Source organism: Microcebus murinus, chromosome 6 (assembly GCF_040939455.1).
Source record: "Microcebus murinus isolate Inina chromosome 6, M.murinus_Inina_mat1.0, whole genome shotgun sequence".
NCBI classification, from domain to species: domain Eukaryota; kingdom Metazoa; phylum Chordata; class Mammalia; order Primates; family Cheirogaleidae; genus Microcebus; species Microcebus murinus.
Genome location: NC_134109.1, coordinates 37,304,057 through 37,323,844, shown reverse-complemented (window position 1 = coordinate 37,323,844; position 19,788 = coordinate 37,304,057). Strand labels below are relative to the sequence as shown.

Sequence of the window (19,788 nt, the reverse complement as noted above, 5' to 3'; positions counted from 1 at the left end):
TGAATAAGACTACTACTGCTTTCACACTCCAGTGGAAAAGTTGAGTAATTGAGGTTAGCCATCAAATTCTAAAATATTTACTATCTGGTCCTGGACAAAAAAGTTTGCCAACCTCTGCTCTAGTTGTTGGATGAAATTACCAGTTGCAGCTCTAAAACTTTTACATGGAGGAATTTAGGGAAGGTTGGGGGGAGCTACATTTGAATAGCAGGCATCTTATTGTCCTGTAATGGAAGCAGCTAAAGAACGATCACATTCTTCTCTATTAGAGCCACTGCATGCTATACAATCCTCTCCACTGGGCCACTGGATAGGCTTATGTGGCCCGGACTGTACTCTACTATGGCTGGAAACTTGGCTTTGAAACCTGCTCCCCTACTTACCAGGAACATGCCCTCAATTACTGGCTTTTATAGCTATGAAATATCTATAGCATACTAAGGACACAGTTTTGACTATACAATTTACAAGTGTCCATTGCGATAATTTTTACAATAATAGCAATAAGAACAATAAAATATTTTTTATTAAAAATCAATTAGGAATAAAGTGAACAAGTGAATGAGAAACTCTATAAATCATTGAATGCATGTCTGTGAAATACTGCTGTGGAAAAAAAAATGTCACCTACTTTGACAAACCAAAGCAACATACTATAGTCTAGAAGATACAGGTTTTAGAATTGTACAGAGATGGGTTCAATCCAGGCCCTAACTCCTATGTTATTTGGCAATAGCTGTCCCGATCTCAGAACCTCAATCTCCCCATGGGTGGGATGGAGACTACACTCCCTTGTTTGTGGATTACTGACATTGAGTAAGATTTTTGTAAGTTAAATATGTTGAAGTGTCTGGCTATGTAGAATAGTCTCTCAAAATGGTAGTAGTTATTACTAATCAGTGGAGGATATTTTCTCACAGTTTCTCTTTTTCATGAGAATACCTTTTTTTTTCTGAAAATAAAGTGACACTGACTGACTGACAATACATCCTGTTCCCACTATTTTCCAACTTATTGAGACAATCCATCAAGAGAAGAAGGGCTAGAATTTTAAAAAAAAAAAACTGACACAAGTTGTAATGGAGTAGGTTATAAAGGGAAGAAGCCATTTGATGTAACTCAGCACACTGGCACCTGCAGAGACAGGCACTTCGCTTCTGGGCCCCATTTAAAAAAAAATAACCTGAGTTTTCTGTCTCTAGCTACTCTTCCTATCAGATGTAGCCACACTCGTGTGTATGCACTGAGCTCTGACAACCAAGGGGAGATGTGTGTGTGTGTGAAAGAGAGAGAGAGAGAGTATATAAAAGAGAAACAGAGGTAACAGAGCTTTGTGATGAGCTAATTTTGAAGAATCCAAATTTATGTTCTTCTACTAGTGATTTGTCTTAATTGTCCCTCTTCAAGATCTTGCATTGCAAATATATCAGTTGATTGTTAGATATTAACTCCTGTGAGTTTCCTTACGTGCATTTGGGGGCGGGGGTGAATAACTGCCTATTTGATTTCGCAGGGATATTGTAAACATCAAATGAGATACGGCATAAACTTGTTTTGAGGAAGACAATGACAAATAATATATGTCTGGAGGAATGTAATGACAATGGATAGGGGTTTGGGTAATCTTGTAGTATAGGAGAAGATTTTAAAGCCAGCAAATTTTAGATTGGAGCTGATTTAACAGTCATCCCTCCGTATGCATGGGGGATTGGTTCCAGGACACCTGTGCAGACTCAAATCTGCACAAACTCAAGTCCCACAGTCAGCCCTCTGGAACCCACCTATATATAGGAAAAGGTCATCCCTCTGTATGCAAGGGTTTTGCATTCCACAAATACTGTATTTTCGATCCACAGCTGGTTGAAAAAAATTCACACATGAGTGGACCTGCACAGTGCAAACCTCTGTTTTTCAAGGGTCAACTGTACTATTAGAGTTTCAAGTCTCTAACAACCTTCCTTATAGAGAAGGAATTTGTCAATGTAGGAAGGCAGAGCATAGATTAAAGGTGACATTTCTGCTTAATACTGAAAGCGACTAACAAATAAGAAGAAATTTTCTTGCATTTGTCACTGCCTTAAGTTTCAATTATTTGTATTTCATATAATATTCACACTTGACTATGAGCTTCTTGAGCATAGGGACTTTATTTAGTCTTTGTGCTCTCTGCAGCTATTTACATTTTTCTCCTCACAGGTTCTAAATGCTCCATAACTTTGTTAACAAAAGTATAAAATGAAAATGATGTTCAAATGTCAATCAAATAAATGTGACACTGGTGGTACAAATACTACTCTTGCTAGTCTCATTCTTTCTTGGAACCCTGAGTAGGAATTACACTGATGCAATTATGTTAATTTCTATGTTGTTACAGTATAGACATTAATCTGTCTCTTGGAATGATTTTTTCCCTCTGGGTTAACTACAGGGAAGGTTTTACTTAAGGGGGTCGTGGAAGGGAAGGATTGTTATTTCAAAATACTTCACTTCAGACAGGCAATCATTTTAGATAAAATTCCTTAAGTATAGTTAGCCACATGTGTATTTCATTCTTGGCAATAAAAGAGCCCTAGACAAGGCCCAATGACCTATAAATCAGAGCTAGGAGATTTCTTTATGCAAATTAAATTTGTGTCACACTCATCAATAAAAAAGAAAATGGCAATGAAGATTAAATTCACAGCAGCAGTGCAAAGTAAAGGATTCCTATACTTATTTGTAGGCTATGTCAATGTGGCTAATTAATTTTTGAGATAGTATTCTTTGAAAGAATTAATGGAGAGTAAGCCGTGTGGATTGATTATTACATGGGAAGGAGGTTTAGAGAGTTGGTAATGTAAAATAGGCAACCAGCTTGATCACCCTTCCCAGCTTTAAAAAAAAAATCCATGTAATAAAATGAGACAGTGATATTTATTTTATGGCAGTGTTATTAACTCCAAGAACTATGTCATAGTACAGTTTACAGTTTACTATGACATAGTACAGTTAACTATGTCATAGTTTCAGTTTACAGTTACAAGTTTTACTTGTTTTTCAAGTCTGTTTTTCATTTTGCATCTTAAATGATAAAAATCGAAATCTTTACTCAAATAATCAAGATGTGTTTTCTCTTAAAAAGTAAACAAAATATAAATAAAGAGAAAGAAAATGATGTCACTTTACATTGATGGGAATTTACTGCTGCAAAATCAAATAGCTTTTTCATTCCTCGGCTAATAGAGCATGACATATTAACTCTCCAAATACTAAGAGAAAGTGAATCCAAACAACATACCCGTTTCCTTAGATTGCAAGTAAGAGTGAGATTCCTTGAGAATGAGTTTGCAAAAGCCGTATAAAAGTCCAGGACTTTGAGCAAGGCTTCCCGCTTGATGATGTGTAGATCACAGTATGTCAGTGCCCGGACGTTGGCACACGCATGAGCAAGGGTGGTTTCCTTCCAGAAGATGTCTCCAAATACATCACCCTTCCCTGGAAAACAGTGTGAGATACATATTCAAATATCTACAACAGTTCTTATTGGAATCACTATAGTTATTCAGTTTCATATATGCTACTGGTCATCCAGCATAATTTAGAGCTGAGAGCACATAAGCCTATCTGTATCCGCATAACAATGTACAACACTTTCATATAATATAGAAAGTAACATCACCCTGAATGCAATTATTGACGAAAATCTTGAATGGCATGAATAAATGGAATCCAACAGAGAAGTGAACAAACTCATTTTAATAAACAATTTCATTATCTTCTTCCACCTTAACTTTTTCCTATTCTGACTAAGAAGAAAGAAAGGTGACTTCTGAGTTTCATCTTTTGCTCCTTCTGGTAAAGACGACAATAAAATGTAATACACAAAGATCTGCTGTTGCAGCCTATATAAATCTAACAACATATAGTAAACATACTTTATTCAGTAACTAAGTACTGTGATCCGATTAGACTAAAACTTGCCATGATTTAGCTCCCCAAGGATGCCTCAGAGCATAGCCCAAGAGCTCCCTACCCACGATTCCAAAGTTAAAGGAGCTGAGTTGGGTAAAACATGGAGCCCAGATTTGTTACCCCATACACAGTTCCGTAAAAAGTGCTGTACTATAGTCAAAGGTAGATGCCTTTTTAAAATTCCAGAAATCACATGAAAAATCACCTATTTACTTCAGAGCACCATCCATTGGTAGCCTGAACTCAACCATCTACCATAAAGAGTACTTAGTTATCCAAATAAAGCAAATGAGGAACAGTGAAAGGTTAAAGGTCCGAAAAGGCTTTTGGGAACTGAGGTAGTTCCATAAGACCCCCTGAAATATAGTCTTCTGAAGTATAGTCAACCGCATTCTTTGTTCGACTTCTATAGAATTGTGAGCTTTAAAGTGAAAAAAAAAAAAGACAGGGGGAATATATCCAGGTGGGAAAAATCTTCGGAGAGGCACTCTGTCCCTGATGCATTCTTTTTGCACTCAAACCATAGAGACGAATAAATATCTGCTCTCATCATGCAGATAAAAATCACAATTAACAGGAAAAAAGAAGAAAGACATCATATGTCTTTCTTCCGGCTAGCCAGACCACCAGACAGAAAAGAAAGCATGTAACCAGAGAAATGAGAAAAAGAAAGACAAAGACAGAGACAGCTACAACTCAGAGGCAGGTTGAGTGAATGAGATTACAGATTCTTTGCCCACCTAGACAACTGGGAAGCCCTTAGAGAACTGTGGGGCTTGGGATTCAACCTCAAGAGGCACGCTAGAATAGAAAGAGAAAACATGCACATGATTGAGGAGGTGGTTAAAACCACCATGTGATCAGCATAAAATAGCCATAATGAATATTTACTTAATCTTAGGCAATGCATTTGTTTCTGGAAACTCCAAGAATTCCTTTTACTTAGTGACACTGATGAACCCAATTAACTGTCTAATAGCCACATACTTGTACAAGGAAGAAGATTAGAGACCTGGTACTCAAAGTCTCAAAGGTTATACAGTATCATAATAACCTAAGGGAGACTTAGCTATAGAAATTTAAAAGATAAACTCTACATTCTCTTACACATGGAAATTTCATAAATCTGTACAGGGCATTTTCTTTGAATTAGTAATCCCAATTATAGGTATTTATTCTAATTGCATAATAAGAAGTACCAAATTTACTTATAAAATGCTCACTGTATCAAACAAACCATACATATAACGTAATTTCATTTTATGAACTCTATCCCCACCTACTCAAACACAACATATGTACACACAAAACATGGAAGTAAATGCATCAAAATGATAGGCTCTCTCTGCATTATGGGATAATGTATGGGTTTTATTTTCTCTTAAAAGTTATGTGTATTATTTTGTAAATAGAAGATATCAACAACTGTTATATTACCATAGTCCCTGGTGCTACAAAAATAACAAGTTTCTAAAGGGCTGCTTTGATCTACCTCTTGTTCCTTTTCTTCTGTCATTATTGTTCATCTTTCTATACAGGTTTTTCCTTGAAAAGATGAAAAAAAGAGTACATTTCCCTATGATTCATTTCTGTGGCCCTTTCTCAAATTGCCAATTATAGTACAACTTCTGACCCCCTTATAAGCACTTGCTATTGCTCAACTATTTGATTTTCATGTGTGGTACATTTTAATAATCATCAATGCCTTTGACAGTAATTTGACTTCTGAGAATCAATCAAAAGACTAGAACCAACCCATGTAAAATTCATTGTAGTGTTAATCATAACCCTAGAATGGAAAAATAACTTTCCAATAACTATCGAAATTTTTAAAATATACGTAAAGTAACAATTCATACAGAATTAAAACAAGTTTTGAAATAACATGTAAAAAATGCTAACTGCTTACCTTATGATATTAAATGAAAAAATAAAGATACAAAGAATAATATTATAGTTACAGCTTTAACAAAATACATAAAAATGAAACTGAAGTGCCAAGACTATAAGAATTATCAACTAAGAAATCTATTTTGTCTTCTTTTCTTAAAGAAAAAGTCTCTCAATAGAACCAAAGTATATTTTATAATTATATATTATTATAGTATATTATGTTATTATTAATTTGTCTGTTGATAATAACTTCAGCTAAAAGGGAAAAGGTATACAAGACTAAAAGAAAATATATTTGGATAATAACAGCAACTGGTTTCAAGTGGTGTGTTTAATGTTTTACTTCCTTCTACTCTATGTTTTCCAAATTTTTCTGCAGATTATGAATCTGCATAATCATTACTTTTAAAAATCACAAAATATTGTCAAAGATATCTTTCCTTATACTTTTTAATAAAATTGAATTCATAAAATATATACACAGATTTGTAGAATAGTAAATAAATAATCTTTGAATGTTAAATGTATTGTCAGTAGATAAAACATAATTAATATATAAATGTAATTGTCCTTTACCAATATAAACTATTTTTAATTTCAGAGGCATTCAATATCTGTTATATCTTTTTTAACTTAACTAATGAAATCAAAATTTTTACCCTATTTCTAACTAAAGTTTTAAAATTTAAATTGTTTATCTTTTTAGTATCATGGGGAAGTAAAAAGTCTATGATTTGAAAAGAATAGCAATAAACCAGAATATAAACTCATGATAAATTTCATCACCTGCTCCTCCCCCAAAAAGTTCAGAGAAGCATAGTAAAATTAACAAATGTGGCTAATTCTGCTCCCAACACCAGAATTCACTTTATATAATAAAAAATATTAATTGTTGCACAACACAGAATTTCCATTAGGATACACAATATATAAATTAGACGTTAATCTAATCAACCATTTCAAAATGTGTTTGTTTTATCCAGCTTTGTATATCACCCAATGGGCATTCAATTTACAATACACTTTTATGACGCTTCTGGGAAGATGGTCATCTTGTAAACAAATTAGTTTGCCACCCACAGCAAAGCTGGCCAATGTCCTTCTTTAAGCACAGTATGCACACATTTACACTAAGTAATTACCGAAATCATAGGTTGTGGATATATTGGATTACGCATGGAATATTCAAAAGAGAAGAGCCCTTTTCTTCATTGCAAAGGTGTTTTCAGGTTTGGGGACTCCTGTTCGTCCTCATGACTGTAGAACATTTGATGCTGGTTTTTAGGTCAGCTCCTGCTGGGTGCAAGTAGTCTCAGCTATAAACATTTTAGATCTTGAGAGAACTAACCTCCCCCCAAAGTCCCTAAAATTAGTAGAAAAGCTCACACTAAACATGAAAGTTGTTGTTTGGTCTATTTATATATTCTCAGTATTTCACTGCTAAACCACAGGAAACTGAATTGTAAAATAGAAGTTAATGTTAAAGATTCATATGGTGGGAAACTGGAAAATTTAAAGACAAAAAAGCGACAGAGTTACAACATAATTAAAGGAGTAACACAGACCGTGGTGTGCTTGGGGAGTATGGTCCCCTAAGAGGCTGGGTTTGCAGCTAGATTTTTTGGTAAATATCAGATACATTATTTGCTGAGTTAATGAAATGGATAAAATAAATGCATAAAAATTACCGAACTTATTTATTGGTGAGAATATCTAACTAATATATCCAGAGTTCCCCAGCAAAATATAATTTGATTTTATCTAGGTAGCTTCCTGTCAGTGTTTGTAAGGATATGATAATGGCTCAATTTGAAGATTCTTCTATACAATGAACTTAAACCACATATTCACTTATTTTTATAAATAAATTTTACTGTATACACTTGAGGTTTACCACTTGATGTTATGGGATACATGTAGATAGTAAAATGGTTACCATAGTGAAGCAAATTAACATACCTATCATCTCACATATTGGTGTGTGTGACAAAACAGCTAAGGTCTATTTAACAAAAATCTCTATTACAATATAGGTATACCCCTCATTTGATTGTGCTTTGCTTTATTGCACTTGGCAGATACTGTATTTTTGCAAATTGAGGTTTTATGGTAACCCTGTGTCAAACAAGTCTGTTGGCACCATTTTTCTAACTGTACAAGATCACTTTGTGTCTCTGTGTCATATGTTGGTAATTCTCACAATATTTAAGATTTTTTTATTGTTATTATATCTGTTATGGCGATCTGTGATTGGCAATCTTTGATGTTATTAATACTATTGTAATTGTTCTGGGGTGCCACAAATCGCATCCATGTAAAATGGTGAACATAATCAATAAACGTTGTGTGTGTTCTGGCTGTTCCACCAACCAGCCATTCTCCAGTCTGTCTCTTTGCTTCTCCTTGGGCCTCCCTGTTCCTAAGACACAACAATATTGAAATTGAGCCGATTACCCCACAATGGCTTCTAAGTGTTAAGTGAAAAGAAAAGTCTCACATCTCTCACTTTAAATCAGAACCTAGAAATGATTAAGGTTGTGCAGAAGACATATGGAAAGCTGACATAGGCCAAAAGCTAGGCCTCTTGAACCAGACAGCCAAGGTATGAATGCAAAGGAAAAGTTCTTGCAAGAAATTAAAAGTGCAACTATAGTGAACATATGGACGGATGATAAAAAAGCCAAACAGCTTTATCGTTGATATGGAGATCATTTTAGTGGCCTGGATAGAAGATCAAACAAAGCAGCCACAACATTCCCTTAAGTCAAAGGTTAATGCAGAGAAAGGCCCTAACTCTCTTCAATTCTGTAAAGGCTGAAACAAGTGAGGCAGCTGCAGAAGAAAAGCCCGAAGCTAGCAGAGGTTGGTTCATGAAATCTAAGGACAGAAGCCATCTCCACAACATCAAAGTGCAAGGTGAAGAAGCAAATGCTGATAGAGAAGCTACAGAAAGTTATGCAGGAGATCTAGCTAAGATAATTGATGTAAGTGACTGTAGTAAACAACAAAATTTCAACGTAGATAAAACAGCCTTCTATTGGAAAAAGACGACATCTGGGCCTTCCATAGCTAGAGAAGAGAAGTCAGTGGCTGTTTTCAAAGCTTCAAAGGACAGGCTGACTCTCTTGTTAAGAGCTAATGCAGCTGGTGACTTTAAGTTGAAGCCAACGTTCATTTACTATTCCAAAAATCTTACAGCCTTTAAGAATTATGCTAAATCTCCTCTGGCTGTGCTCTATAAATGGATCAGCAAAGCCTGGATAAAAGCAGATCTGTTTACAGGATGCTTTACCGAATATTTCCAGCCTACTGTTGAGAGCAACTGCTTAGAAAAAAGATTCCTTTTAAAATAGTACTGCTCATCAACAATGCATCTAGTCACCCAAGGTGTGGGTGAGATGCACAAAGAGATTAATGTTGTTTTCATGCCTGCTAACACCACATCCATTCTGCAGCCCATGGATCAATGAGTAATTTTGACGTTTGAGTGTTATTAATTAGGAAACACATTTCCCAAGGCTATAGCTACCATGAATAGTGATTCTTCTGATAGATCTGAGCAAAGTCAGTTGAAAACCTTCTGGAAAGGATTCACCATTCTAGATGTCATTCAGAACATTCAAGATTTATGGGAAGTGGTAAAAAAAAAAATCAACATTCATAGGAGTTTGGAAGAAGTTGATTCTATTCCTCATGAATTGACTTTGATTAGAAGAGAAGCCTGAAGATGTTCGTGACTTGCTGAAATGTCATGATAAAACTAATGAGTAGTTGCTCCAATGGATGAGCAAAAAGTGGTTTCTTCAGATGGAATCTACCCCTGATGAAAATGCTGTGAACATTTTTGAAATTACAACAAAGGACTTAGAATATTCCATAAACTTAGTTGATCAAGCAGTAACAGCACTGACTCCACTTTTAAAAGAAGTTCTGCTGTGGTTAGGATGCTATCAAGCAGCATTGCATGCTACAGAGAAATCTTCCATGGAAGGAAGGCTCAATCAATGTGGCAAACTTCATTACTGTCATACAAGAAATGGCCACAGCCATCCAAACTTCTCTACCCACCACTCCGATCAGACAGCAACCATCAACATCAAGGCAAGACCCTCTACCAGCAAAAAGATCATGACTCACTGAAGGGTCAGATGATCATTAGCATTTTTTAGCAATAAAGTATTTTTCAACCAGAGTATATACATGGTTTTTTTAGACTTGATCTATTGTATACCTAATAGACTACATTATAGTGCAAATGTATCTTTTATATATATTGGGAAACCAAAAATTGGTGTGACTCACTTCATTGTGATATTTGCTTTATTGTGGTGGTCTGGAACCAAGCCCACAACATCTCTGAGGTATGCCTGTACAATTTTATTAACTATAGTCATCATGTCATACGTCAGATCTCTAGACTTGCCCATTCTACATATCTGCTACTATGAATCATTTGACCTACATGTTCCCATTTCCTACCACCTTTACCCACCCCCACCACTGTTTTATTTTCTATCTTTGTATATTTGATTTTTTTTTAGATTCTATACATATGGGGGTCATACAATAATTTTTTATGCATCTGGCTCATTTCATTTAACATAATGTCCTCCAGGTCTGTCCATATTGTGGCAAATAGCAGGATCTCCTTCTTTCTAAAGGTTGAATAATATTCCAGTGTGTGTGTGTGTGTGTGTGTGTGTGTGTGTGTGTGTGTGTGTATGTGTATGAGAGCTGTCTGGAACGTAGCCAGACATTGTTAACATAACAAAAATGCCTATATGGTTGGTTACTTTCTGCATGGTGTATATATATATATATATATATATATATATATATGTACATATGTATATATATATATATATGTGTATATATATGTATATATATATATATTCTTTATCCATTTATCTGTCAATGTACACTTAGGTTGTTTCTATATCTTGGCTAATGTGAATAATGCCACAATGAACCTGAGCGTGTAAATATCTTTAAGAGATAATGATTTCATTACCTCTGGGTATATACCCTTAAGAGGGATTCCTGGGTAGTGTGGTAGTCCTATCTTTAATTTCTTTAGAAACCTCAATATTGTTTTCCATAATGGTTGGACCAATCTACATTTCCACCAACAGTGTACTAAAGTATCCTTTCTTTACAACTTCATCAACATTTGTTATATCTTATCTTTTTGATAATAGCCATCTTAAAGAGTATGAGGTGATACCTCATATTGATTTTAATTTATATTTCCCTGACGATTAGTGATGTCAAGTACCTTTTAATATACCTGTTGGTTATTTTAATGTTTTCTCTGGAGACATTTCTGTTAGGTCTCTTGCACAGTTTTTAATAGGGTCATTGTTTTATGCTATTGAGTCATTTTCTGTTATAAATTTTGGTATTAACCCCTAATCAGATATTTGGTTTGCAAATATATTTTCCAGTCTGCAGGATACCTTTTCATTTTGTTGATTGTTTCCTTTGCTGTATATAAATTTTTAGTATGATGTAATTCCATTTATTTATTTTTACTTTTTTAACTTGAGCTTTTGGTGTAACATCCAAAAGATCATTGCCAAAACCAATGTCAAAAACATTTTCAACTATGTTCTTTTCTAGGTGTTTTATTGTTTCAGGTCTTAGTGTTTTACTCATGTTGAGTTGATTATTGTGTTGGAGTAAAGTAAGGTTCCTATTTTATTCTTTTGCATTTGGAAATCAAGATTTCCCTGAATCATTTACTAAAGAAACTATACTTTTCTCATTATGGACTCTTTGTACCACTGTCAAAAATTAGTTGATCATATATGTTTGAATTTATTTCTGTGCTCTCTCTTCTATTCCACTGGTCTGTGTTTCTGTTTTATGCCAGGATGACATATCCAGGATTACTATAGCTTTGTAATATATTTTTAAATCAGAAAGTGTGATGCCTCCAACTTTGTTTCCTTTCTCAATATTGGTTTGGCTATTCAAGGATTTTTGAAGTTCCCTATGAATTTTAGGATTATTTTCTTTATTTCTGTGAAAATGTCATTTGAATTCCTATAGGGATTGCTTTGAATCTGTATATTGCTTTTGGGTTGTACAGACATTTTAATAATATTTATTCTTCCAATCCATGAATAGAGGATATCTTCCCATTTGTGTCTTCTTCAATTTCTTTTATCAATGTTTTATAGATTTTTGTATACAGATGTTTCACTTCCTTTGTTAAATTTATTCATAAGTGGGTTTTTGCAGCTATTGTAAATGAGACTTTTTTCTTGATTTCTTTTCAGCTAGGTTGTTATTTGTGTATAGATTTTTGTCTATTGATTTTGTTTCCTGCAACTTTACTGAATTGATTCATTAGTTCTAATAGGTTTTTTGTTCCAGAATCTTTGGGGTTTTCTACATACAGGATCATGTCATCTGAAAATAGAGATAATTTTACTTCTTTCTTTCTGATTTGGATGCCTCTTTTTTTTCCCTCATCTGGCTGCCCTTGCGAGTCTTGTAGTACCATGTCGAATAGAAGTAGTGAGAGCAGGCATCCCTGTCTTATACTAGAGAACTTAGCAAAAGGGTTTCTATTTTCCCAATTGATTATGATGTCATCACCACTAGGCCACCTTATAGGAAATGCTTAATGGAACTCTTCAACCAGAAATGAAAGGACAATAATTAATATCATGAAAACATAAGAAAGTATAAAATTCACTGGTAAGGTAAATACCTAGTCAACGGCAGAATACTCCATTACTGTAGTGGGGTATATAAATATTTCAAATCTCTAGTACAAAGGTTAAAAATCAAAATGGTAAAGCATAACTATAGCCACAATAAGTTGATAAGGAATACATAATATTAAAAGATATAAACTGTGACAATAAAAATATAAATTGTTGAGGGAGGAGGCTAAAAGTCGAAAGTATTTGTATGTCATAAATTTATCAGTTTAAAACAGTCTAATAACTATATTTTATATAAGCCTCATGGTAACCACAAAGAAAATTATAGCAGATACACAATGAGAAAAGGAAAGGAATCAAAGCTTAGCGCAATAAAAAATCACCAAATAACAAAAATTTACCAAGTCACAAGAGGAGAAGAAGAAAGGAACAAAGAATCTAGAAAACAATAACAATACGTCAGGAGTAAGCCCTTATCTATCAGTAATAACCTTAAATATAAATGGATTAAACACTCCAATCAAAAGACATAGAGTGGCTGAATGGATATAATAAAAAGAAGATCCAAGTACATTCTGTTCATGCAATACTCATTTAGCATTAAGGACACACATAGGCTGAAAGTAAAGGAATGAAATAAGATATTCCATGTGAATAATAACCAAAAGGGGACAGGGGTGGCTATATTTATATCAGAAAAAAATAGTCTTCAAGTTGAAAACTGTCACAAGAGACCAATATGGTCATTATTTAATGATAAGGGGATCAATTCATCAAGAGAACATAGCAATTATAAATACATATGTAACCAACATTAGAGCACCTAAATATATAAAGCAAATATTAATGGTCATGATGGAAGAAATAAATAGCAATACAGTAATTGTGAGGAACTTCAGTATCCTATTTTCAACAATATATATCAACCAGGCAGAAAATTAATAAATCCTGGACTTGAACTCTATTTACTTTTAATTATTAGTCAACCCTTCATTATAAGTGATTATTGTAATTGGCTCATAAACTTCATTGTGAATATATATGAAAAAAAATATTTGTTCATAAATGAACAAGACTATAAGGTTTTTAAGTATATGATTTTAAATGAACTTTGACTATTTATAAACTGCAAGGGTAATAAAGTAATATTTTAAAGAGAAAAAACAGAAAGAGAATGACAATGAGTATTAAAGAAATTATATATGTGTATTAGAATAGAATCTTTTAGAACATTTAAAAGTAATACCTGCCAATCCTTAGTGATTGATGTCCAAATTCATGCTATTAAAAATTATAATGAATACAAACTTGAAGACGTTTTGAGAGAAGCAAATAATAAATCTTAGCTACTAAAAAGAAAATAACTGATTTAGCTTTATAGAATTTTTATTTATACACACAAAAAATGAGCCAAATACATCTTATTAAATAGAAGTGAAAAAATTAGAGGGTATCCTGATTATCAGTAAGAGGCTACCTTTAAGGAGGTAGAAGAAATGATAATAAATAAACAGGCTTATAATCCTGAGTTTTGGAATATTAGTGTTTAAAACAAATCAATTGTATATAAAAACATAAATGTGTCTAAATCAAGAAAGGTAGTAGCATAGTATAAAAAGGAAATTCAAGCAAAATACTAAATTGGAAATCAGTTATATCTTGAAACTCTTCTGTTTTGTTTTTCTAAGAAACCATTTAGAGTTGAAACCTACCATAATGTTCATATTTATAACCAAGTTTTATCACTTTTGCATCCGTCCAGTGAGAGAAATAATGGCTGTACTTTTGGTGTCATTCAATTAATGCATCTGGCATCCTAACTTTAACCCTTACTCTAACATTGAGAACCAGTAATGCCACTTCTGAGTATATATACAAAAGAATTGAAATCAGAATCTTGAAGAGATATCTGCACTCCCATGGTCATTGCAGCTTTATTCAAAATAAGAAGATGTGGAAACAACCCAAGTGTTCATCAACAGATGAATGGATAAAGTATATTGTTGAAGGATATACTCAGACCTCTTTGAAAGTTTGACTATTTCTTCCTTGATAAGAAACATTATCAAAGAAGAAATATTAAAATCAAAATGTATCTGTAGACTTTACATTTCACTTAACTATGGGGAGCTCATTTACTAACTACAATTATGCTTTTTCCTTAAGTCCCTTTTAATTCTTAAATGGTTATTTCCTAATAAAATTAATTCAGATTTATAGAGCCATTCATTCTAGTTGATGGAAAAAGCAATGCCACTTTTAGGAATTAAAGCTAAATCACTTCAGCGATATAATCTGAAGTCTTCTTATCATGGTCAACACCTGGGGTATAAGTTAGATATTTTTCTTGGTATTGGGGAGCACTGATGGAGAACAAGAAAGGAGCAACTTATTAAAGAGTTATAAGTAGGCTGAGATACTTGGCACACTTTATCCCTTCTTATTCTTTTGTTCAAAGTGTCCAATTAACAACTGGAAAATGTTTCTTCTACTCATAATGGATCTAAACTAAAGCTAAAGGCTTTTATAGGATGCATTTTACTATAAGCATCTAGACAAAAGAGAAACAGAGTGCACTCAGTGCCTCGAGATAAAACACAGAGGAAATGGCAAGCATGTCAACAGAATAAAACAATTTTCACAGGTACCCAGAACTGATACAATTACGAAAATAGCTAAATGACAAAGTTCAGTACAGTTGGCTCTCCTTATCTGTAGGTTCCTCATCACTGGATTCAACCAACCACAGATAGAAAATATTTAAAAATAAAAAAATGGATGGTTGTGTCTGTACTAAACATGTACAGGCTTTTTTCCCCTTATCTCTATTTCCTAAACAATACATTATAACAACTACTTACACAGCATTTACATTATATTAGGTATTACAAGTAATCTGGAGATGATTTAAAATATGCGGGAGGATGTGCATGGGTTATATATAAATCCCACACCGTTTTAGATAAGGGACTTGAGCAACCTTGCATTCTGGTGTCCTGGAACCAATCGCGCAGGGATATTGGGGGACAATTGCGCTTGATAATTTGGCTTACTGAACAAACCTTTACTGAGAACCCACTGAAGGGTCCTATCACAGATGACAAGAGAGACAAAAATGAATAAGATATATCAAGTGCTCAGAGTGCAAGGAAGGATAAGCAGGTAAAATATACAAAGAAGAGGTACTGAGCAGGCATGCATAGTGAAGGCCCAGCAGAGCTGCATCTGACCCAGGCAAGGACAATAAAGAAAAGAATAAAAGGGGATTGAGAAGCAAGAGACAGACAACTGAAAAGGAGGGGGAAAGTATTCTAACCAAGAGAGCAATATATGCAAAAGCTTACCAGTAAGAAAGAACCTGGAAGAACTCGGGAAACTTCCTGCTCTTCAATATAGTGAGAACAGGGTAGGCAATGACACAACTCAGGCTGGAAAGGAGAGCAAACACCAGGACCTTCATGGTCACACAGGCCATGCCAGGAGTTACATTTTATCCTCAAGGTGCTCGAAAGCCATAGTAGGAATCCTAATGAGGAGACTGAGATAATAATTACATCTTAGGAAGATGACTATGGTGGCAACACAGTGCAGAATTGGAGGTGGAAGCTGATGAGAGACTGTGGGCAGGTAAGTCTTTTAGATGTCAGTCATGGCCCAGGACCAAAAGTTTAAGAGCAATGGTTGTGGTAAAGGATATTAAGAATAAGATTAAAAGATATCAAGGACAAAGAATAAATAAGACACTTATGAAGGGTGGTGGGAAGAGGGTTTGAGGTTGAGTCTAAAGTACCAGGATTGTAAAGACTCATATTTTATCAAAAAATTTGGTAGTTAAGGAATTCTAGCAGTGTATACTTTTAGCCATAGGTAAATGATGTTATAATAGCTGTTTAAAATGTTTAAAACAAGGTAAGCATGGATTTTTTTTAAGCAAACTGGTGTGCCCTTTACAAAAATGTCTAAATTAACTAAGTTCATCATCCTAATATGTTGAGCAAACCTACATGTTTCACAGTTCAGCATCTAAAACCACAGAAATGTGGATGCAAAAGAAAATACATTTCTGGAACCTGGGAAAGTCCTTCTAAGGATTTGGTGTGAAGCACCTGACTTCTAATAGCAAGTATATAGGAACAAAATCTTTGCCACAGCATAAATGTCATATTTTCATAGATTCTAAAAATGGTAAAATATTATTTACTCACATTCAGATTTTTTTAATTTTTGGAATAAAAATAGGAAGATTTTGAATTTCAAGAACTATAATTTATAAGTTTTCTCTGATGATACACGTTTATAAAAAATGGATTTTAAATAACCAATTCTAATTAAAATAGAATCTTAACCAAAGTGCTAAGAACTATCTTTCTTATATTACCAATTTAATGCTGTCTTTTTTCCTTTCCTCACTTATGCCCTTTTCCTCTACCCCACAACAATACTTCACTCCTCCATTTAAACCCTATATAAATAAGCATAGTTTTCTTGAGTATTTGAAGTTACAATTAAAATACTTAGAGATTGTCTTAGTTTAATAACTCTAACCCTATGATTCTAATAATTGATAAACACAGAAAAGACAAAATGTGAATGTAACGAATGTCTTAGGAGCAAGGTCTATTAGTGGAGAAATGCCATTTTTATAGTCTCTGAAAGGTATAATATACTTGTCAAGACACTTAGAAGTAACCTGGCTATTTCCACCATACCAATAAATCTGTTCACATTGAGTAATTATAGGGTAGGAACTAAAAAATAATAAGACATTAAAGAATATAAAATATTATGCATGCATCATGAACTTAATTTGGAATTCTTTGTGTTTTATTAAAAGTGGGAAGGTCAAAAAAAGGTGGAGGTGTAAGAACTGAAAGAACTTCAATTGGAAAAAGACATGAACTGCAATTATATTCAGTGCCCTATTTAGAAAACCATCTTGAAGCCATCCTACTACAGTGTTAAAAAAGGAGGCTATTTGTTGACTACATTCTTTATATTTCCATTAATTAGTTATGCTTCAGAACTTATTCATTAAACTCCTTAGCACTTTTGACACACTAAAGAATTATGTACCTATCAAGAGACTGTTTAGAGGCAAGGATCCAAAAGGATGAAACTGCACCTGTCTTCGGATTCAGAGATGCTAATTAATTTTAAAATAACCTCCCTTCCCTACCTTTCAGCCAGCACATGAATCAGTGTAAGAGACAGCAGGGCCTGCTTATTTCTCTTAACATACTAACTTAGGAAAGTTCCCATTTTTCAAGGTATCCTCAGATGTGAAGGATGTGAGAATTGTTTCTCTCTCACCCTTACATGATTCAGGGTAAAAATCATTAAAAATGATAAAAAAAAAAGGACATATTTCAATGCCAAAAGCCACAATTGACAATATGGATATAACAATCATGAATATCTGTGCGCCAAATAGCACAGCAACAAGTGTTATAAAGCATAAACTGCAAGAGATGTAAGGAGACATAGATAAAACACATGAATAATAAGATACTTTAATGTACTACTCTTAGTACAGGGACAAATCAAAAAGAGAGAAAAAAAAAATTAAGATATGGAAGACCCAATCAACTCATCTAATAAGACAGAACCTACAAGTGTGTGTGTCTGTAAAACACTTTATACCCTAATAATTTTTGCAACTGTTTTTAAACTTGCAATTATTTCAAAATTAAGCTACCAAAAAATGAGTAGAAGAGGAAGACTAACAAAAAAGGAGGAGCAGGAAATGAATGGACGGTCATCAAAATGTCAGCTGTGATATCGGCAAACTGCTATTTTCCTCTTCCTTTCTTAAAACATTGTTAAGGCATCTCGAAGGCTAAATATTCTAATCTGATTGCCTTTTGGCTGAGCTGTCTTTTTTAGAGCCCCATGATAGAGGAAAAAAAGAAAGGTAGCCAGAGACATACCCATAAAATTTGACTCATTAAGCCAAGATATGAAAAATCTCTGAATCCCACGATTCCTGAAGAGGGAGAACAAAAACCACACACTCAAAATAATAAAATGTGACAGATATATGATGAGACTGGCCCAATACCCAGGGGCTCTGTGTTCATTTTTACTGTGTCATTGGGCAAAAGCAGCTACCATTTTATTTTAAAATGAAAGGAAAATGCATTTTGTCTGTCTCACTGAGCAAATGATTCCATTTTAGCAGACCCAGCCCAGAGGCACTGTACCCAGGGCTTTCTCCAACCTTCTTTTACAGTAGGAGTTACCAAGGTGAAGCTATAATGAAGAAAATGGGGGCAACGCAAATGACAATGAGTCCACAGCTGACATAATTTATCACAATGGTACTCACTTTCAGGTAATATAGCTGATGTTTGTTTTCCCACTCGCTATTGACATTAACACTTAGGAAACAAAAGTACATCTGTTTGTGCCTTGTGTTTTAACCTCTCCTTTAAGCAAACAAGAATGGTTGTACAGATGTGCTTCATTTTGCCACAAAGAATTGTACGGGTGATACGTACCCTTTTTATGAAGGATTATATTTAACTCCTTTATACTCCAGTAAACAAAGCAGAACAAGCACACACAGGCAGTATGCACACCCGCAGCACTGACTCTCAAATATTATAATTTTTTCTTTAAAAAGATAACATATAAAAACAGTTCCTAGAAAACATTGAACTATAACTGTAATATTATTTATAAACAGTTAAGGAAAGACTTACAAATAATAGTGGTCAGTCATTTGCAACCCTGAACCATTTTCTACAACTCACAATTTTTACAGAACCTGTTTTCCTAGGAAGGGTCATTTCTTTTCAACTCTCAATTCTGCCTTTTTCAAGTAATCGTGCTTTTTGAAATCGGTTTTTTGTTTTTGTGTAGGACTTTGCTTTAGCAGTTTCTGAAATCCATCAGTCAATCTTTTACTTATGAGAATAAGTGGCATCCAAGCTACAGTAGGTTGACCTCGGCAGCTAAAAATCCAATAGCTTAAAAATTGAGCTCATTTTTCATGAGACACAAGCCATGAAAAATGTGATCAAAATAAGGTTGACATCCTGCAATTCTAACTTATTTTATCTGATAAAAAAACAAGGGATGATTCTCCTCTGACCTTATTATTGTTTCCTTTTATATCTACATGGATTTCATAAACTGTTGCAGATAGGTGAGTAGAAAATGATCCAAAAGGTCATTTAATAATGTTTTTACCCAAATATTTCTTACATTGTCCCCAAATAAGCAAACATTTTTTATTTTATCATTTACACATGCCACCCATCTTTGCCTT

The 19,788-nt window shown here is 34.0% G+C and overlaps 1 protein-coding gene across 1 annotated transcript in view; it reads right to left on the bottom strand.

Moving 5' to 3' along the window:
• The window catches only part of KCNH5 (potassium voltage-gated channel subfamily H member 5), a 264,962-nt gene that overhangs the window by 34,419 nt on the left and 210,755 nt on the right, over positions 1-19,788 (bottom strand). The window contains exon 10 of the mRNA XM_012777657.2: positions 3,278-3,474. Within this exon, the coding sequence (XP_012633111.1) occupies positions 3,278-3,474 (197 nt within the window). The remainder of the gene's footprint in view (positions 1-3,277; positions 3,475-19,788) is intronic.